This window comes from Schistocerca piceifrons, chromosome X (assembly GCF_021461385.2).
Source record: "Schistocerca piceifrons isolate TAMUIC-IGC-003096 chromosome X, iqSchPice1.1, whole genome shotgun sequence".
Taxonomy (NCBI): Eukaryota; Metazoa; Arthropoda; class Insecta; order Orthoptera; family Acrididae; genus Schistocerca; species Schistocerca piceifrons.
The window spans coordinates 288,340,683-288,363,760 of NC_060149.1; the positions used below are offsets into that span (position 1 = coordinate 288,340,683).

General features: G+C 42.3%; 1 protein-coding gene and 1 pseudogene across 1 annotated transcript in view; both read right to left on the bottom strand.

The window, feature by feature from the left end:
* LOC124722314 (rho GTPase-activating protein 7) overlaps positions 1-23,078 on the bottom strand; it is a 558,315-nt gene that overhangs the window by 129,049 nt on the left and 406,188 nt on the right. Inside the window, exons 8-9 of the mRNA XM_047247494.1 lie at positions 8,784-8,867; positions 8,596-8,732 (exon numbers count right to left, since the gene is read on the bottom strand). Of these exons, the coding sequence (XP_047103450.1) occupies positions 8,596-8,732; positions 8,784-8,867 (221 nt within the window). The remainder of the gene's footprint in view (positions 1-8,595; positions 8,733-8,783; positions 8,868-23,078) is intronic.
* LOC124723781 lies at positions 19,415-19,532 on the bottom strand (annotated as a pseudogene).

Genomic DNA, 23,078 nt, shown 5'->3' on the forward strand with positions numbered 1-23,078 from the left:
AAATATTACTATCTTTTTATGTAAATCATTGTAAATGTATGTGGTGAGCTCAATAACAGCACTGATCACTCTGATTACAACCTGACGTTTATGTGCGATCTCGATACAAAATATCGCGCTACGAAGATAGGTGCTGCCAGCTGTGTGTAGTCAATAGATGACTGAGGGAATCGCTGCTCGTTGGAACGCATTAGAACTCTCTAGTGTTCGAACACTGGCTTTTGGAAATCAGTGTTACTTGACAGTAGCACCGTTAATTAGAGGGTTAAGCTCAAATGGAAATAAGTGGCAAAACCTTATGCGCAACGAATTCGCTGATCTAGAAAACATGACGGAACTACTTAATAGAAAATGTTGTTTGTGGAACTTTCCGTTCTACTGCGGATGTGCCCCAACGCTGTGTCCTCTTCCCTTTCCTTTATATCCTGCACACTGCCGATATTCCTGAACAACCTCCTCTTCAGCACTTTGTTCACTACACTTATTCGCTTTTTTATCCCTCTACCTTACAATCCATAATTTCCTTCTGGTTTTCCCAATAGCTCCTCCACATAAAGCCACATAAAGCCCGGACTACGGTTCGATCGGAAACTAACGTGGAAATTACACGTGCTAATCATGCAACAGAAGGCCCAAAAATAGATTAAAGCTGCTAACTGGCCGAACATGGCGGTTCCCCCGCCCCCCCCCCCTCCCTCCCTACTATCCTCAACATTTACGAAACCAGGGCCCGACCTATCCTCTCCTATGTCAATGTTGCTCGTATATCAACTTCAAGAAATTTCGGTCTTCCCTCCAAATCCCTGAATCACATGTACTTCGGCTTGAGTATCGCATCCATTTACCTTTTCACACATAGACCCTTACCACCTCATCCAATTTCCATCTCTTCTCGCTCACACTGAACACTTCCGTATACCCTACAACACACACAGACTCTACTCCAAGAATCCTAATGTTTTTGCTTTAATTTCCTTTAACATCCTCTCGCTACAGAACTTCATCTTTCTCCCTATGCCATTTAATGAAATCAGCCTCCATATTACCTGTCGTATCAACTGTAGCTGTTCCCTTCCTGTTCCACCACGCATCAGGATTTTTCCTTCACTCTACATCTTTTCTTATCCCTTTCTTCTATATCATACAGCACAGCCCATATCCAAATCTTGTACTCCTTTTCCGTTTACCAAAATCCATCCCAATATCAAGCCTGTTCTCCACAGTTACATTAGACAGGACCCCTCTGATTATACTCCTACCGTGGGATACTACAGAACACCTAATTTTTCACTTTACCAACTTTAATGTGTTTTTAAACCTAATGGGTAAAGTGTGGGATCTATGTACAAATGACAGTCCACAGAGAATTCTCAAGCGCACCATCAATCCAATGACGTTAACAAAGCCCCAATGTAGATTAAATAATTAATGTAATTAAAGGAAGGAAAATTAGTTGTTAGGTATAGTAGCAGTATTATTTGGTGAAATTATTCATTTATAAACCAGTTTTCCTGACTGTGAGGAAAAAACGTCAACAGTAAGTGGCATTTATTGCGTAGTTTTGTAAACAATTCTAAAATGTCCACTGTTGTTTTGTGACTGATACATATCTACATAAGAGTCAGTAACATATCATTAGAGACGACATTACATCAAATTACAATGTATGCCCTGTAAATACACATTTTAAAACTCGCATTTGTGTGACTGATCATCATGCCTGACTTTCACGGAAATATGTTCGTTACGTATTTATTACCAAGTAATAACATCTGACTGCAAACTAACTGTCAGTGCGGTTAATTAACTTCATATAAAAGCCACATGTAAGTGAGAACTAGCTTCTGACTATTCTGAAACAGAGTATTTGAATGAATGAAAGGATACAGTTATTCGTACAGGTACCCTTTCTGAGAATGCAGTACGTTAACACAAAAAACAAGTTTGTAAATATAAGTAACCGGACTGTTAATATATAAGAATAGAGCACAATTTTAATCTTTCATGTGAATTCAAATCTTCAAAAGGTTCTCTAGACACTTAAATTTCCACTCAAAATTGGACATTTGTCTGGCAGAATAACAGCCCTGTTAGTGAATGTCATGCTGATTCCAATATAAACATCTAATCAGTTAGAATATGTAACGAGACGCAAAAGATATTACACTGTTAACAGACAGATTTCACGCATGCCTTCCTCTCAAAGTATAGGTTAAGGTAGTTTTGACTACAGGGCAAGGCTTTCGTCCACAGAAGACGTTGCAGTAATAAATGTGTCATCATCCGGTATTCACTACGGATAAAAGATTCACAATAGTTTCTGCATTTAATTTACAGTGAGAGCGAGTAAATCACATAGAGCAAAGTTGCCTGTGTATTAATGAATGCATAATTAGGAGCTTGTACGGCGACGGGACATTCGGTGGGGTTTCTATGAACAAAATTGAAAAATCTGCCGGGTTACGACTGAAACCATTGTCCTCTCTGCCGGAATCCTGCGTTTTATCGCTACCCTACCCCATGTGCTCTGTATCACAAAGTCGTGAGAAAATATTAAAGTAGAGGATTACGTTTGCAAACAATGCGCCTCAAGCTATCGTCGCTAGATAATAGTGTTACACCATGCAGGATGACAAGTAAATATACGCCAGATTGCAATGGTGGCTGTGTGCGTCAAGAGAGGGTGGCGCTACACCCAATGAAGATAGCGAGTTGGGGTGAACCATGCAGAGCTTTTAGCAGGTGGCGAAAGTTAAGAGTGTAGCTTTAGTTCTTCTTGGCCGATGTGACCAGCCAGAGCTCAATGGTCATATCCACTGACAATACGAACTAAGCAATGCATTGTGACACGTGATCGTAACTCCTGTTCTATCAAATCAATAAAATATCTATGTAAACCAAAATAAACAAATCGCTGGAAAGAATAACAGTCGATATGATAAAAGCTACGAAAGTTACAGCTGTTTTAGTAATGCATAAACACATTAATTCACTTTGTAACGAGACATCATCCTCTAGCATTACCTTTCCTCAACAGTAGTTGTCGATACCAGTATTATTTTTCGAATATTGGACAGATCAATATTATCTCAATTGCTTTTCTGAAAACTTTCATATAATTTTACACACAGTATATTATATTTCAAGTTAAAATTTATGAAAAGGAATTACCTTATTAAATATTTTAGTTTCGATGTTATAATCGATAAATACTAGCACTGAATGAACAGTTAAAATTTTTTTAGAAACATTTGAAATTACGAATTATTGGCACACTTAAAATTTATATTATTAATTACGCAATCCTGTACTGTTTACTATGTTTATTTCTGGATTCATTTATGAAATAATAATCGAAATTAACAATGTAACAGAAACTAATAGAAATTCATTTGTTAAGAAAGATTGTAAATCCTTTGGAATATCGTTATTTCCGCAGAGTGTGAGAGTGGTAAGCATGCCTCTGATGTAATCGGACGCATTTTTGTGCGAACAATGTAATTTCGGCTTTGCTAATGCGAAAAATCAATAGATGTATGATACACTAAAATGTGAAAGTATATTTACATAAACACAAGAAGTCTGCAACAACAATCTTCAAATTTGTTTAGTTCAATCCAACAGTGAGCACCTAAATTCTGAGATTTTCAGCTTCAACACTCAGAATCTGAAACAAGAAGAACTGGAGCCATCTCAGCGTGACAAGCTAAGCAAACTTGAGAGTTTATTGTAATCTTCGCCCCTCTCGAATCTTCATAAAAGACTTTACTGTGGACAGTAAATGGAAGTAGGAAGGAGAGGGTAGATTAAACCTTAAACATTTAAATGTTTCGTGCTGAGAAGTCATTCGATGTCTTATTGCTCATTATGTCATGTGACTATCTACCAAATAGGTAACTAGACTGTGTGCGCCCAAGTATCGTGAACACACATTACCTTACCTACCCAAAATGTATAAATAAACTGTTCTTAGTTATAAAATATATTTTTATAAGAGTACTAATACGTAGAAATTAACAAAAAAACAGCCGCATTGGACATATTCCTTGTTAGTGAACAACACTTTTACGGTCTTGAGCTTTACGCGCGCATTGTTGCATTCTGTTTTCTATTATTATTTATTGAGAAATAATAGACTTACCATTATTTGTGAGGTCTCAAAATGACCTTTGTGAAAAAGACCACCCGTTCATCCGTAATTTATAACACCAACATTTATCAACTCGGAGTTCTTGATCATTTTGTATTCTGGAAAGTCGCAACTGATGTTACGCCACGAGGGGCGAGAGTGCACGTGTATACGACAACGGAAGGAGGCGTGCATGGACACTAGGTCAGCTGAACTCTTCAACTTTGGACGACGTGACTAAGTGATTTCCCTTCTGTTCACATTCTCACTTTGTTTCGCCGTTGCGATACGAAGAAAATCTCGTGGGCTGTGAGTAGTGACTTTCACATTTTGCCACACTTGTGCCGAATTCCGGAATCTGGAACATTTACCAGTACTTCATTTTTGTGGATTTTAATTCATAAGTGTGAAGAGAAGAACTCTGAGGCATTTTGTTACGACTTAAAGCTTTTTAAGTGTTAATGTGAATTTGAACTTGAACAGTGCACTAACGAGGGAAGATTACTCGGTAATCAATGAAGTTGAGTATGAACTTCGATTAAATACGGTCCGACGTAAAAAGCCGATTGTGACAAATTTTAGTTAGGCCAGCATTCCAGATCTCGAATAGATTAAACATTAATGAATAAAACTCTGCTAACCCGCAATTCAAGTTCAGGCATTGTCAGCTGTAGTCATTATTTACTTGCACTCTTGTTCATTTAATTTGGTATATTGGTGCAAATGTACTGTCGATATTTTGTTGTACAGGTGTTACACATGGTAACAGCGTGGTATTTTAAGGGACTGGCCACGATCTCTCCTGAGACACGAGAAACGAGCCGTATTTCTTGCAGGATCGTAAATGTGTCCGGAGCCACATAGCGTGACAGGACAGGATGCCTAAAAGCGCGAACTGCAGATCTCAGGCATCGAACGCTTACAGTTTTGAGCTAACTGCTATTATTTGCACCAGGTTGATTCATTGCCGCGATCTGACTGGATATTACTACAATTTTAATCGAGAGATGACCCTCATAGGTAAGTGCATCATCTGCGAAACGCCTGATACTGCAACCAATATTATCCGCAAACTCATTAATATGAGCATATAATATGAACACCAACGCTCCTATTACGCTCTGCTGGGGCACAACAGAATTACTTCACGATCTGTCGATGAGTCCATTCAAGATAACGTGTTGCGTCATGCCCGCCAGGAAATTTTCTGTCCTGTTGCAAACTTGGTTAGATAACCCACAGGATTGTATCTTCGGCCTGGACTCTCACTGACTGGAGTAGAATTGTCTTCGGTGAAAAGTCCCGCTTGGAAATGAGCCTTGATGAGCAGTGAACATGTGTCTGGAGACGTCCCAGATAACAATGAGATACCAATGTGACTGTTGCCCGTCATATGTTTCGACAACCAGGCGTGGTGGTCTTGGGTGACGTTTCATTTCACAGCCCGCAGAATCCTCACAGCACAGCTGTACGTCGACGATATTCTACGCCCCGTTTTGTTGCCCTTAATGGCAAGCCACCCGGGACTTCCATTTCAGCAAGATAATGCCTGCCCGCACACGACGAGAGGCTCTATTGTTTATCTTCATGCAGGCCAAACCGTACCTTGGCCAGCAACGTCGCCGGATCTGCCCTAAACTGAGAACTTTTGGAGCATTATGGAGAACACCCTTCAACCAGCTCGGGATATTGACGAAATAATTGGTCAGAATTTGCCACTATATGTCTCCGGAGGACATCCAACAATTCTGTCACTGTCAAGCCGAATAATTGCTTGCATTAGGACCAGACGTGGACCAATACGTTAGTGACTCGCTCAATTTGTGAATCTGTTTCTCTTGTATAAATTACTCAGTTTTTATGAAATTGCAATCATTTGTTTGTCTGTACATGTACAAAACGTCTAGCGATTCCAATCCCATTCGGATATTCCTTCATGGTGCGTCATGTGTTTCTTTTTTGTCTCAATGTTCAAAGAGCACCTAAAACAAGTAGAAGAATTGATATGTTCAACAAACCAGACAAATAAGCAGTAGTTTCATATCTCAATGAGGAACTTAAAACTTTTAGCTCAGGATAGGAGCATGTAGAGGAACTGTGGCTCAAGTTTAAAGGAACCGCTGACCATACTCTGGATAGATACGTACCCAGTAGAATAGTTATGAAATGAGAGAGCCTCCATGGTATACAGTAACTCTAAAGAAACTTCTAAACAAAGGGAGACTACTGCATAATAGATATAAAAGAAAGCATAGGGCTATTTATAGAAAGATGCTGAATGAAATGCGTTTGGCTGTCAAAGCAGCAATGCGTGAAGCCTTCAGTGACTAGTAGCAGAACGTTGTCGAATGATCTTTCACGGAACACAGAGAAATTGTGGTCTTATGTAAAGGCTGTTAGTAGCAGAAAGTAGTGTCGAGACACTCTTGGACAAGACAGAAACAGAAACAGACGTTGAAAGTAGCAAAGCTAAAGCAGAAGTGCTTACCTCCGTTCAAAAAAATGGTTCAAATGGCTCTGAGCACTATGGGACGTAACATCTGAGGCCATCAGTCCCCTAGAACTTAGAACTACTTAAACCTAACTAACCTAAGGACATCACACACATCCAGCCAGAGGCAGGATTCGAACCTGCGACCGTAGCGGTCGCCCGGTTCCAGACTGAAACGCCTAGAACCGCTCGGTCACAGCGGCTGGCGCTTTCCTCCACCTTCAAATGTTCCTTTACAAAGCAAAACTCTGCAGTACTGCCCCAGTTAAATTCTCCCACTCCTGAAAGGCGAGTGAAATAAATCTTAGTGTCAGTGGCGTCGAAAAACAGATGAAATCGTTAAAACTGAACAAAGCCCCAGGGCCCGATGGAATCCAGTGTGTTAGCCACTGCGCTACCTCGCTCGGTCCGAAAAGTTTGGAGACCGGATTAATAAAAAATAAAAAAAAAACAGAGAAAAGGTGGCGGTTTTAATGCTTCAGATGTTCTACATAGCCTCCCCCCCCCCCCCCCCCCCCATTTGAGTAGAACGCACAGAAAGCTCAATCTGGCGTTCACCAAGGAAGTATTAGAGGCCCTCTGCTGTTCCAGGCGTCTTTGATTGTTTGTATATAATGCTGTCATTTATCGTCTAGTACACTCATCAGAAGATCAAAAACCAATTGCAAACTGACTAAGACACGATATCTGTATGGTGCAATAAGTGGCAACCGGCTCTAAATAAGGAAAATTGTGAGGTCATCCCCATGTGTACTAAAATCAATCTTTTAAATTTAGGTTACATGATAGATCACACAAATCTAAAGGCCCTCAATTCAACTAAATATCTAGGAATTACCATTACGAAAGACTTAAATTTCAGCGATCACATAGATAATGTTGTGCAGAAGGCAAATAAAAGACTGTGTTTTATTGGTAGAGCACCAAGAAGATACAACAGGTCTACTGAAGAGGCTGTCTACAACACGCTTGTCCGTCCTCTGTAGGAGTACTGCCGTGCGGTATGGGATCCTTACCAGATAGGTTTAACGTAGGACATGGAAAACGTCCAAGGAAGGGCAGCTCGTTTTGCATTATCGTAAAAAAAAAAAAAAAAAAATGGTTCAAATGGCTCTGAGCACTATGGGACTCAACTGCTGAGGTCATTAGTCCCCTAGAACTTAGAACTAGTTAAATCTAACTAACCTAAGGACATCACAAACATCCATGCCCGAGGCAGGATTCGAACCTGCGACCGTAGCGGTCTTGCGGTTCCAGACTGCAGCGCCTTTAACCGCACGGCCACTTCGGCCGGCTCTGGAGAATGTTGACCTAGAGCTGTTACTCCAATGCGTTTTGTGACACACTAGGGCCGCACGTCCATTACTTAACATAGGCTGCTCACAACTGACTGGCCGAATGCTCATATGTTGTTTACGACATTGCAGTGCTTTTTCTTCAGAATTACGATACAATGTTCCTTCGGAGATGCATGCATGCAAATATTGGCACACCGCATCGCATTTATGAATAATACAGGAACTGCAATATCGTATTTATTCGCCGACACCAGGCAAGCGACTTTCAATTAAAATATTTCCCATGTACGGGAATATCCATAACGAATGTACGAGAGCAGATATTAGACACATAGTCGACGATATATGGTAGTCTGGGTCTGGCCGTGGAGCGTGTTCGGATGGCCTAATGGTAAGGTGACCACTTGCGATAAGAGGGAAATCGTGGTTCGAGTCCCTCTCCGGCACAAATGTTCGTTGTCGCCATTCCATTGTACAGCTGCTGGCTGTCCATATTTGCAATTGCGAGTATATTTCATGTATATGCTACTTGAAATTTTTAGTTCAAGATGGCACCGTACTTGCTGTGCTGACGTCCGTATACACCAGGAATATAATCAGTCTCGGAAGTTTTTAGATGGACGGTGCACAAATAGTACACCATTCGGTCGGTATTCAGGGTGTGACACAGAACATACCTGCGGGCCCTGGACGACGGCGGCCTCGCGGTGCAGGCGCTTGCGGCGGCGCGCCTTGAGGCTGTCGACGCGCTTCAGCAGAGCCCGCGCGCTGTCCTTGAGCCGTTCACTGCCGCTGCGGCGCACGCTGGGTGATGCTGGGGCGTCGGCCGCCGACGCGGCGGCGGACGACCCGGGAGACGCGTCGCGGTCGTGGTCGCGCTCCTGGTCGTGCACAGAGCTCTGGCTGGGCACGCGCAGCGTATCCTGATCCACCCCCGCCGCGCTTGCGTCTGCAAGTTACAAAGATATACACACACTATTACACTACTGGCCATTAAAATTGCAACACCAAGAAGAAATGCAGATAATAAACGGGTATTCATTGGACAAATATATTATACTAGAACTGACATGTGATTACATTATCACGCAGTTTGGGTGCATAGATCCTGAGAAATCAGTAACCAGAACAAACACCTCTGGCCGTAATAACGGCATTGATACGCCTGAGCATTGAGTCAAACAGAGCTTGGATGGCATGTACAGGTACAGCTGCCCATGCATCTTCAACACGATACCACAGTTCATCAAGAGTAGTGACTGGGGTATTGTGACGAGCCAGTTGCTCGGCCACCATTGACCAGACGTTTTCAATTGGTGAGAGATCTGGAGAATGTGCTGGCCAGGGCAGCGGCCGAACATTTTCTGTATCCAGAAAGGCCCGTACAGGACCTGCAACATGCGGTCGTGCATTATCCTGCTGAAATGTAGGGATTTTCAGGGATTGAATGAAGCGTAGAGCCACGGGTCGTAACACATCTGAAATGTACCGTCCGCTGTTCAAAGTGCGTCAATGCGAACAAGAGGTGACCGAGACGTGTAACCTATGGCACCCCATACCATCACGCGCGGGTAATACGCCAGTATGGCGATGACGAATACACGCTTCCAATGTGCGTTCACCGTGATGTCGCCAAACACGGATGCGACCATCATGATGCTGTAAACAGAACCTGGATTCATCCGAAAAAAGGCCGTTTTGCCTTTCGTGCACTCAGGTTCGTCGTTGAGTACACCATCGCAGGCGCTCCTGTCTGTGATGCGGCGTCAAGGGTAACCGCAGCCATGGTCTCCGAGCTGATAGTCCACGCCGCTACAAACGTCGTCGGACTGTTCGTGCAAATGGTTGATGTCTTGCTAAAGTCCCCATCTGTTGACTCAGGGATCGAGACGTGGCTGCACGATCCGTTACAGCCATGCGGATAAGATGCCTGTCATCTCGACTGCTAGTGATACGAGGCCGTTGGGATCCAGCACGGCGTTCCTTATTACCCTCCTGAACCCACCGATTCCATGCCGGCCTGTGTGGCCGAGCGGTTCTAGGCGCTTCAGTCTGCAACCACGCGACCGCTACGGTCGCAGGTTCGAATCCTGCTTCGGTCATGGATGTGTGTGACGTCCTTAAGTTAGTTAGGTTTAAGTAGTTCTAAGTTCTAGGGGACTGATGACCTTAGATGTTAAGTCCCATAGTGCTCAGAGCCATTTGAGCCACCGATTCCATATTCTGCTCACAGTCATTGGATCTCGACCAACGCGAGCTGCAATGTCGCGATACGATAAACCGCAATCGCGATAGGCTACAATCCGATCTTTATCAAAGTCGGAAACGTGATGGTACGCGTTTCTCCTCCTTGCACGAAGCATCACAACAACGTTTCACCAGGCAACGCCGGTCAACTGCTGTTTGTATATGAGAAATCGGTTGGAAACTTTCCTCATGTCGTTGTAGGTGTCGCCACCGGCGCCAACCTTGTGTGAAAGCTCTGAAAAGCTAATTATTTGCATATCACAGCATCTTCTTCCTGTCCACTGATGCACACTATCATAACACTACAGAAAATGCCTGTGACTTTTTGGAACACTGTCTGAATAGTTTCAGATAACATTCCCAAAAACTGGTAACTGTGTGGGATCTAATCATCAATAACAGGATATGGCGCACCTGAATAAATTTGTGGTCTCCCTCCTTCTGTGAACTGAGGCCATTATCAAGATTAAGGGGGATGAGCGGCTTTACTAAGACGTGAAACTCCTGAAGAAACTTGTGCTCTCCCTTCCTTCCTTAAATGAGGCCATTACCAAGGCCAGGAGCGATGACTGGCTTCAGCAGGTTATGACACACCTGAAGAAACTTCTGATCCCTCTCTCTATGAGGACATATGGGAAGATGTTATCGTTGAGTGACGTTAGAAGGATACAAGACGACTTACACAAAATTTCGAGATAACGTGATGAATGGCAGTTAGCTCTAAATGTAGAAAATGTGAGTTAATGCAGATAAGTAGGGAAACCAGTCACGTAATGTTCTAATACAGCATTAGAAGTGTGCTGCTTGATACAGTCACGTTGATTAAATATCTAGGCATAATGTTACAAAGCTATATGAAATGGAATGAATGTTTAAGAATTCTGATAGCGAAGGAAACTGGTCTACTTTGGTTTCTTGGGAGAATTTAGGAAAGTGGAGTTCGTCTGTAAAGGAGGCCACATATACAACACCTGAGAGACCCATTTTTCAATTCGTATTAAAGGGAGACATCTAAGCAATTCACAGATGGACTGCTAGATTTCTTACCAGTAGGCTCCGTCAACATGCAAGTATTATGGAGATGTCTTGGGAACTCGAATGGTAATCCCTGGAGGGAAAACTATTGAGAAAATTTAGAGAACCTATATTTGAAGCTGACTGCAGAATGATTCTATCGTCGCCAATATACATTTTGCGTAAGGAACATGAGGATAACATAGGAGAAATTGGGGTTCATACGGAGGTATACAGACACTTTTTTACCTCGTTCTATTAGCGAGTGGAACAGTAAGGGAAATGACTAGTAGTGGTACAAGGCACCTTCCGCCATGCAACATGTTGTGGCTTGAGGAGTATGTATCTAGATATAGATGTAGCCTTTCAGCAAGATACGGCACACCTGAAGAATCTTGTGGTCTCTGTTCCTCTCGAAGGTGGGGCCAAAAAATGGTTCAAATGGCTTTAAGCATTAGGGAATTAACATCTGAGGTCATCAGTCCCCTAGACTTAGAACTACTTAAATCTAACTAACCTAAGGCAGGATTCGAACCTGCGACCGTAGGTAGCAGCCTCGTGGTTCTGGATTGAAGCGCCTAGAACCGCTCGACCACAGCGGCTGGCAAACTGAGGCCACTAACAAAGGTAGTCATGATGACTGGCTTCAGCAGGATATGGCATCCCTGAAGAAACTTCTGGTCTATTTTCATCTCTGAAATGAGCCCATTATCATGGCTAGGTGTGACGACTGGCCTCAGCAGTATAAGGCACATCTGAAGAAGCTTGTGGTCTCCCTTCCTCTCTGAACTGAGGCCATTATTAAGTCTATGTGTGATGACTGGCTTCAGCAGGACACGGCACACCTGAATAAACTTGTGGTCTCCCTTCTCCTTTGACTTGAGGCCATTATCAAGGAAAGGGGCACACCTTAAGAAACTTGTGGTCTCCCATCCTCTTTGACCTGGCACAGTTGAAGAAACTTGTGGTCTCCCTTTCTCCCTGAACTGAGGCCGTTATAAAGGCTGGAGGTGGCGCTACACGTTATTAGGGTGGTGTCTCCCGGGAATGATTAATTTTTTTCCGGTGTGTCCTGTAATGACTGTTGGAATGTCTAAACCTCGGATGAAAATTTCAGCTATGACTCCACTTCCGGTTCCTGTAGTTTTGAAACGAATGTCTTATCGAAGGTTTAGGTTGATACTTTGAATTTCAAGTTTCAAACGTCAAAACGTTGAGGGATCGTGGGACAATGTTGTTTCCTGAGCTACCTCAGACCGACACAAGGGATGTCGCTTTTTACATACCTTCAATAGAGGCATTTCACGTTCTTAAGCTCGAGGCATGAAACAAAATTTTTCAGTGAAGTCGCTAAAGAATAGACTCGTTACCAACTATCCTCTTTGATTGCTATATTACTTTCGTGAAGCACACCAAACAGGTCACCGATTTTACATAGCTTTCACACGATTGCAGTACATACATGCGTGTAACAAATCCTGCTGTAGTACGATGCGGTTCTCAGTTTATTTCGATAAATCGAAGTTCAAAGTTTTACTAGAGTGTTGAATAACATACGAGAGAACTGGCCGTCGAGCAGTGGCATTAGCGAGATTTTATAAGCGGACTGACTAGAAGTGTGCTCGTATTAAGTTCGAGTCTCGTCATCTTTTTTTCTAATCTTTCATCAAACGATTTATCACTACAATAATCTTAAAAGGAATAATAGTAGTAACTATAATAATAATAATAATAATAATAATAATAATAATAATAATAATAATCGTAATAATAAAGAAAGACACTAATACAGACATTAGACCATTCTTGCATAGACCGCCAAATCACCCACAAGTCGAAACAACAATAAAAACTATCAACACAATCATACACAAAAAAATAAATGAAAACACAACTACGGAAGAGTTACACCTACTGGTTTATGTAGGAGCACTCACTACACTAAATATACACACTAGGCAGAGATCAGAACCAACCAACACACAGAAGAAACCCACAAAACCAGCATGGCAACACAGGCAAAAGATCAGAATAGAAAGACTGAGAAAAGACATCGGACAGCTAACACAATTTATAACAAATGAAAAGTCAGAAAAAAAACGAAAAAGGTTACGTAAAATCTCACAACAAGAAGTGATAGAGCAATTAGATGAAAAGAAGCAGAAATTACAAGCATTGGCCAAACGACTTAGAAGATACAAAAGAAGTGAAAATAGAAGGAAACAAAACCAAACATTCAACACAAACCAAAAGAAATTTTACCAGACAATAGATAACACACACATTAAAATAGACAATCCACCAAACATAGAAGACATGGAACACTTCTGAAGCAACATATGGTCAAACCCGGTACAACATAACAGGCATGCACGGTGGAGACAAGCAGAAACAGATACGTACAAGATGATACCACAAATGCCTGAAGTGATAATTTTGCAACATGAAGTCACCCAAGCAATTAATTCTACTCACAATTGGAAAGCCCCTGGAAAAGATTAAATAGCAAATTTCTGGCTAAAGAAATTCACCTCAACACATTCACATCTAACTAAATTATTTAACAGTTACATTGCAGACCCATACACATTCCTGATACACTTACACATGGAATAACTTATCTGAAACCTAAAGATCAAGCAGACACAGCAAACCCAGCTAAATATCGCCCCATAACATGCCTACCAACAATATACAAAATATTAACTTCAGTCATTACACAGAAATTAATGACGCATACAACACAGAATAAAATTATGACTGAAGAACAAAAAGGCTGTTGCAAAGGAGCACGAGGATGTAAAGAGCAACTGATAATAGATGCAGAGGTGACATATCAAGCTAAAACTAAACAAAGGTCGCTACACTATGCATACATTGATTACCAAAAAGCTTTTGATAGTGTACCCCACTCATGGTTACTACAAATATTGGAAATATACAAAGTAGATCCTAAATTGATACAGTTCCTAAACATAGTAATGAAAAATTGGAAAACCACACTTAATATCCAAACAAATTCAAATAATATCACATCACAGCCAATACAGATTAAGCGTGGAATATATCAAGGAGACTCAGTAAGTCCTTTCTGGTTCTGCCTTGCTCTGAACCCACTATCCAACATGCTAAATAATACAAATTATGGATACAATATCACTGGAACATACCCACACAAAATCACACATCTGCTATACATGGATGATCTAAAACTACTGGCAGCAACAAATCAACAACTCAACCAATTACTAAAGATAACAGAAGTATTCAGCAATGATATAAATATGGCTTTTGGAACAGACAAATGTAAGAAAAGGGAAAACACGCTAAACAAGAAGATTACATATTGGATAACCACAGCGACTGCATAGAAGCGATGGAAAAAACAGATGCCTATAAATATCTAGGATACAGACAAAACATAGGAATAGATAATACAAATATTAAAGAAGAACTAAAAGAAAAATATAGACAAAGCCTAACAAAAATACTGAAAACAGAATTGACAGCAAGAAACAAGACAAAAGCTATAAATACTTATGCTATACCAATATTGACCTACTCATTTGGAGTAGTGAAATGGAGTAACACAGACCTAGAAGCACTCAATACACTTACACGATCACAATGCCACAAATATAGAACACATCACATACATTCAGCAACTGAAAGATTCACATTAAGCAGAAAGGAAGGAGGAAGGGGATTTATCGACATAAAAAACCTACATTATGGACAGGTAGACAATTTAAGAAAATTCTTTCTAGAACGAGCAGAAACTAGCAAAATACACAAAGCAATCACTCATATAAATACATCGGCTACACCACTGAAATTTCATAACCACTTCTACAACCCTTTAGATCACATAACATCAACAGATACGAAGAAAGTAAATTGGAAAAAGAAAACACTACATGGCAAGCACCCGTATCATCTAACACAGCCACACATCGATCAAGACGCATCCAACACATGGCTAAGAAAAGACTATATATACAGTGAGACGGAAGGATTCATGATTGCAATACAGGATCAAACAATAAACACCAGATATTACAGCAAGCATATTATTAAAGATCCCAATACCACAACAGATAAATGCAGACTTTGCAAACAACAAACAGAAACAGTAGATCACATCACAAGTGGATGTACAATACTAGCAAATACAGAATACCCCAGAAGACATGACAATGTAGCAAAAATAATACATCAACAGCTTGCCTTACAACATAAACTTATAAAACAACATGTTCCCACATACAAGTATGCACCACAAAATGTACTGGAGAACGATGAATACAAATTATACTGGAACAGAACCATTATAACAGATAAAACAACACCACATAACAAACCTGACATCATACTCACCAATAAAAAGAAGAAATTAACACAACTAATCGAAATATCCATACCCAATACAACAAATATACAAAAGAAAACAGGAGAAAAAATTGAAAAATACATCCAACTGGCTGAAGAAGTCAAGGACATGTGGCATCAGGATAAAGTTGACATTATACCAATTATACTATCAACTACAGGAGTCATACCACACAATATCCACCAGTACATCAATGCAATACAGCTACATCCAAACTTATATATACAACTACAGAAATCTGTAATTATTGATACATGTTCAATTACCCGAAAGTTCCTAAATGCAATATAACACATACCATACAGTTAAAAGGAAGTGACGCTTGATGAAGGTCCGCGTCACTTTTCATTTTTAACCAGACTTAACGTCTGAGAAAGTAAAGAAAGAATGAGTAATAATAATAATAATAATAATAATAATAGTAATAATACTCTCATATAAGTTGATGTGGCTAATTCAGGTTGTTATTTATTACGCACTGTCCAGTCACAGTAATATGAGCACCTGTCAAAAGCCTGAATAACCAACTTTTGCAGCGCTGACCTCTGTGAGACGTGCAGGAAGAGAATCAGTCAGGTTGTGGTAGTTACCGACAGGGATGTGAAGTCAGGACGACTCAACGCCGTGGCCAGTTGTTCTAGGTTTCTCGATTGAAGATCAATGACGTGAACAGCCTGTTCGAGGTGGTCCGCAGATTCTCTATTGGGTTTAATTCTGCGGAGTTTAGTGGCCAGGAGAGTACGGTAAACTCGTCCTGGTACTCTTCGAACCACACACACACACTGCGAGCTGTGTGATACATTGCATTGTCATGCTGGTAGATACCACAGAGCCAAGAAAAATCAAACTGCATCTACGAGTGGACATGGCCACAAGGGTAGATGCATACTTGTGTCGATCCATTGTACCTACCAGAATGACGAGATTACCTAAGGAATGCCACGAACTCTAATGCTTCCCTCTTCGGTCTGGACTCATTCTGGCAATTATTGCAGAGTCTTTTTCTGGCGTTTCATGCCGTACATGCTAACGGCTGCTTGTTCGATGGAGCGTGAAACATGATTCATCTGAAAAGGCCACCTGTCGCCACCCAGTGGACGTCCAGTTGCGATACTGGCGCGCAAATTCCAGCCTTCGTCGCCGATGAACAGCAGTCAGCATAGGTGCTTGAACCAGGCGCTTGCTGCGGATGCTCATACACAGCAACGTTCGCTGAACGGAAGTTGAGGAGACACTGTTGGCAGCTCCTTCATTTGGGCGGTCAGGTGGTCAACAGTTGCACGTCTATTCGCCACCACCACCACCCCACCACCAAGGTTGGGGTTGGGTTGTTTTGGGGAAGGAGACTAGACAGCAAGGTCATCCATCTCATCGTATTAGGGAAGGATGGGGAAGGAAGTCGGCCGTGCCCTTTCAGAGGAACCATCCCGGCATTTGCCTGGAGTGATTTAGGGAAATCACGGAAAACCTAAATCAGGATGGCTGGACGCGGGATTGAACCGTCTATTCGCCCTACGTGTCTCTGCAGCCATCGTTCACACCTTATCATCTATGGCTCGTGGTGCACCACAGCTCCCTCGGTGCCGGTTTTGGATAGCGCCATAGTGCCTTGCACGTATACTTTAACCACAGCGGCACGCGAACAGTTTACAGACTTAGCCGTTTCAGAAATGCTTCCACTCTTGGCCGAAAGCCAATGATTACTCCCTTTTGGACATCAGGTAAACCGCTCCCTTTCCACATTACGACAACGACTGCACTGTCTTGCGCGTCTCCCTGATACGCTTTATATACTCTCCACTGCTAGAGTTGCCATCTGCTGTCTGTGAGAGGTTACTGCGCGTTGACGTCAAATATACGCGGTGGTCACATTAATGTGGCTGGACAGTGTAAATGCCGGACGGAACATAACCTTATGGCCACGTTGTTTGCTGCTACAAGATTCGCCAATGCTTGATACTGATAAATGCAATATATCAGTTACCTTAATCTGGTGACTATATTTTAACCGTCGTCCTTGCACTGGATGAAATAGCAACCATCTGACTGATGCCGAAATATAATTGTTTCATTAAAATTAGAGTTTAGTAGATACGACATGATAACTGAAAATTTTTGCCACACCGGAACTCGAACCCAGATTTTCTGCTTTTCACGAGTAATCACCTCAGACAATTAGGCTATCTGAAGATGCCTCTAGGCTGACTCCTACTTTCATTGTCACTGACGTTCCCATCTATGATTTCCGAACACTACAACCAGAGGTTCTTCAAAAATGGTTCAAATGGCTCTGAGCACTATGGGACTTAACAGCTGAGGTCATCAGTCCCCTAGAATTTAGAACTACTTAAACCTAACTAACCTAAGGACACCACAAACGCCCATGCTCGAGGCAGGATTCTAACCTGCGACCGCAGCGGTCGCGCGGTTCCAGACTGAAGCTCCTAGAACCGCACGCCCACCCCGGCCTGCCCAGAGGTTCTCTCGCGCGGTATGTGGGAATAACACCACTGCGGGAACGGAGTCGTTGGAGGACCGTGCTTTATCCTGTCGAAATGTTATATACCAGTGGGAACGAATTTCCTCCATCAAACACAGGGGTTAGACAAAAATATCGAAACATCGGGAGAAATGCGTTCTTGAACGTTCAGAAAATGCAGAGGCTATCCAAGCCTGCAGCTGGCGCTGTCGTATTTGACGGCGAACGACACGTGTGCAATGGCCAGGACAGTGGTCCGTGTAGTTATGAGTGTATTATGTCGCAGTTGAATGAATTCCAATATGAGCAAATTGTTGGTGTTCTTATGATGCATGCTTCCGTAACCGAGGAAGCCAAAGTGTTTGGTATTTCAAGAGGCACCGTACTGAAGACTTATACTGGTTACAGGGAAAGCGGAGAAACATCTTCCGTTAAGTCAGAACACGGACAAAGGTGTGTGCTGAGTGATTGTGACAGACGACCACCGAAGAGGATCATGACGAAAAATAAGAGGAAGACAGCGGCAAAAGACACTGCAGAACTGAATATCGCACCCGCGAGCCCTGTTAGTACCAAAACAACACGAAAGTTGCTCCGTAAGCAGGGAACTGCAAGGTGAGCGGGAATTCTAAAACCACTCAATAGTGATGCAAATGCCCGTAACAGGAAACTGTGGTGCCGAAGCCACAAAACCCAGACTATGGAACTGTGGGAAAAAGCCATTAGGCGGATAAGTTTCGTTGCATACTCTTTCCAAATTCTGGCAGAGTTTACGTCCAGATAATGAAACGTGGCGGGGTACAGTGATGTTCTGGACAGCCATGTCGTGATATTCCATGGGCTCATGGGTATTCTGCAACGTCACATTACTGTCAAGGATTACGTGACCATTTTGGCTGATCAGGTCCATCCCATGGTGCAATGTGTGTTCCCCAATGGTAAGGCTGTGTTCCAAGACGACAAGGCCCCTGTTCACACAACTCCCATCGTGCAGGATTGGTTTTGTGAGCATGAGGATGAACTATCTCCCTTGGCAGTCAGACACCAGGCCTCAATATTATTGAGCATTTGTGGTCGTTTGGAGAGAAGGGTGCGTGATCGCTATCCATCTACATCTTCGTTACCCGAACTTGCAACTATTTTGCAGGAAGACTGGTATAAAAGTCACTCCGTCTTCAGGCCACAAGTGGCCCATCGGGACCAACCGACCGCCATGTCATCCTCAGCTGAGGATGTGGATAGGAGGGGTGTGTGGTCAGCATACCGCTCTCCCGGTCGTTATGATGGTTTGCTTTGGCCGGAGCCCCTACTATTCGGTCGAGTAGCTCCTCAATTGGCATCACGAGGCTGAGTGCACCCCGAAAAATGGCAACAAAGCATGGCGGCTCGGATGGTCACCCATCCAAGTGCCGGCCACGCCCGACAGCGCTTAACTTCGGTGATCTGACGGGAACCGGTGTACCCACTGCGGCAAGACCGTTGCCAAGACTGGTATAAGGTTCAATTAAAAACCATACAGGACCTGTATTTATCAGTTCCGGGACGACTGGAATCTGTTTTGAATGCCAACGGTTTTCCAACACTGTATTAGGCATGGTAATGTGGTTTTTGCCATTTCCATATTTTTTCCCAGCTCCTGTACGTTCTCCCAGTGTTTCTACTCCCGCATACGCCTACGGAGAACCTCTAATAGTAATGTTTGGAAATCATAGCTAGAAAATTCATGAAAATTTGAGTCAGGTGTGGTGGCATGTTCATGTAGACTAAGGATACCTTTGGGTGTCCACTTTCGGCCCGATGTTACTTGTAGAGTTTTAGTTTGTGGGAACTGTTGTGAAACTGCCTGTACTGGCCGCTTTAACTCCTAAGAGACATATCTTGTTCAGCAGCTCAGGACTGACCAAGAATTCAGCAATGTTTATGGCACAGGGTAAGCTCAGTGGTTTGCTAGTCGCTTTGGAAATGCCCGAAGGGTGGTGAAACAGAACTGAAGATATTAACTGTAACTAGTGTAGCTGCTAATGGTGCGGCTCAGTTCCCCTGCACAGTTGAAGATGTTTATAGGGCCACAGTATTCAGCAGAACTAGTGGTGTCAAAACGGATATTTAGGGAGAAGGTCTGCACTTTAGAATCCCATAGTTCCAGTAGCGAGTAATGAATGACAGAAGATCGCGTCTACCTAAAATTCCTTCTCCTAGGTGAAGCAAGAACTTCGAGCAGGGGCAAAACAATTGCCCATAATGTACAGACAACTGGGCCTCGATTATGAGGAAAAAGCTTTGCCATGCATTTGCCTTAACCGCCCAGAGGCAAAAGGTTTCTCTTCTTATGTGAAAGGAAGTCACAGAAAGACTACGAGTTTTCAGTATACTTCTAGATGCTGTTTCTGTAACAGAACTGAGCCGTGGAAATAGGCAAAATAAGTAGCTCAAGAAAATACTTAGCGTACTGTATATGTTATGGAGAGCGGGAAACAAGAACGGCAGCAGAAGACTGTTTAAGTAGAGGGTGGAGCAGAAGGTGCCAAAATGATGGGACAAGCAGTAGCAAAGAAACAAGAATACCTCAAATTACGAAAAATTCGAACTGCACAGAGCATATCTAGAACAATAGACGATCCTCAAAAATATAATGTTTCTCAGTGGAAATAGCTTGATGTTAAGTATTAATGATCCAACATTTTATAATCTTAGCAATAAGCCAAAACACTGAAATGCTATTGATTGTAATGGATTATAACAGCCTGTGGCAGAAACAGAAATGGTATACATCTCTTAATAAGAAAATGCCACCATACACATTTGTAATACTGTTTCGTGATAACTGTCAATGAATGTTTCAGGTCTCAAACTGTGAATAATAATTCATACACTTATTTACTGGACTATAATGACAGAAAACTCTGGTGACATATTACTTGCATAAATATTCTCTCGCTATATTTTATATGAGCGTAATAAATACTGCTTCTGTTTTAAAAATGTCTATTGGTAAGCAGAAAATCCGGGTTCGAGTCCCGGTATGGCACATATTTTAAACTGATACGATATATTCATTACATTGCAACTTCGGCATTTCTGGCCTGTTTCCACTCATGTCATTTCGTGCGATAGCATGTTCACTGATTTCGTCCCATCGATCTATCATGTTATTGTAGTGTTATTAATTTATTTCGTAGAATTATAATTGTTTGGCGTTTGTTTTGCAAATAAAGAGTGACCAATCTCTTGCATCCAGCAGTATCATGCGAGTTGTGTTTTTTGGCAGAGCTTAGGTAGCAGGATCAACGTTTGATTGGAGTATTTGTATGGCTTTTGTGACATCGGCAAATTCAAAGGGAAGAGGCTTGTCAGTGGTGAGAGACTAGGGCGGTGTGAAAGCAGCGCGGATCAGCATTTGCCAGTACGCATCAGCCTAGCACGCGTGGGTGGCGCCTTTAAGCCGTCTATCGACACCGCGCTACTAGGGTTTTGCACGGTGGGTGTCCACACGCCTGTGTGCTAGCACAGTACTAGCTGCGCTGACAGCTGCGAACTGCGGACGCGTCCTCCACGAGCAAACTGCTGACTCAGCCGCCAGCCGCTGCAAAAACTAAGAATTCTCCACTTCACTAGATCACTCAGTGTTTGCAACCTTCAGCGTTCAAGTTTAACAGCCACCAAGGTGTCGCCAGAGCAACTTTTCAATCTCGTTCTGGAGACTATGAGTTACACATTCTTAAAGCCGACGATATCGCATTTACAGCGTCCTCAGATATTCTAGAGTAAATTTTTTTAAAAACCCCTTTAGGACCCACTAATGATGCTGGAAGAGGTTTACATCTCATTTGGTATGATGGTCCTTTACACCGCTGACGAATCGTACTTACCAGATACATAAATGTTGCGAGGGAATTAAAAGCCAGCAGTCACTATTTTACAAAAGTTTACCTCATTATTCAAGTCATAACTGTTTTCGAACATACATGAAATTGATAACTTTCAACGATTAGCATATCTCTGCATATCATATACTAAATCTATATTCCACTAATATCTACTGCGTAAGTACAGGAGATAAGATCGTAACGCACCTCTTCTCTATAGGGAATCTATTGTAATAACTGTCATGCTCTAAAAAGTTTTCGATTTTGCCGAGTCACGGTCATACAGTGTTTTTCTGAAAGAATACATCGCTATTTGACTGTATATTTCTGTACATTTTTTGTGTACATTCTAGAGTTCGGCTTTCACGTCATTATCGGCTATAACGTTCTTACACCATTACCATCTTTTTGCTGTGTACTGTGCACCATGATCAATACACAGTTCAACACATTGGCTTAACATTTATATAAATGGTATAAAATTAACGTCTTGTAGGGATGCGGTACATTATCAATGGGTTCAAATGTCTCTGAGCACTATGGGATTTACCTTCTGAGGTCATCAGTCCCCTAGAACTTAGAACTGCTTAAACCTAACTAACCTAAGGACATCACACATACCCATGTCCGAGGCAGGATTCGAACCTGCGACCGTAGCGGTCGCGCGGTTCCAGATAGTAGCGCCTAGAACCGCTCGGTCACCCCGGCCGGCCGGTACATTATCGAAGAGGCACATAATATCTGTGGAAGTCAGCCCAAAACAGGTAAACGACAGATCTTGTGTTTCCTACAAGGCGTTAATTTTGTACCATTTATACCAATGTTAAGCAAGTGTGTTTAGCTGTGTATGCGCCATCCTGCACAGTACACAGAAAAGTGTTGTTAATAGTCTAAGATCATTGCACTCGATAATGCCGTGAAAGCCGAAATCTAGATTTTACTCAAGAAATATACAGTCAAATGGAGTTGTATTTAAAAAAAAAAATTGTAGTACTGCCTATGAAGAATGTCTTCGATGCTTGTGTGTCTCAAAATTTTGAGCGAATAATTATGAAGCGCTGCCGCATCAAAGACGCAAACAGTATGTGTGAGTTAAATCGCCGGCCGGAGTGGCCGTGCGGTTCTAGGCGCTACAGTCTGGAGCCGCGAGACCGTTACGGTCGC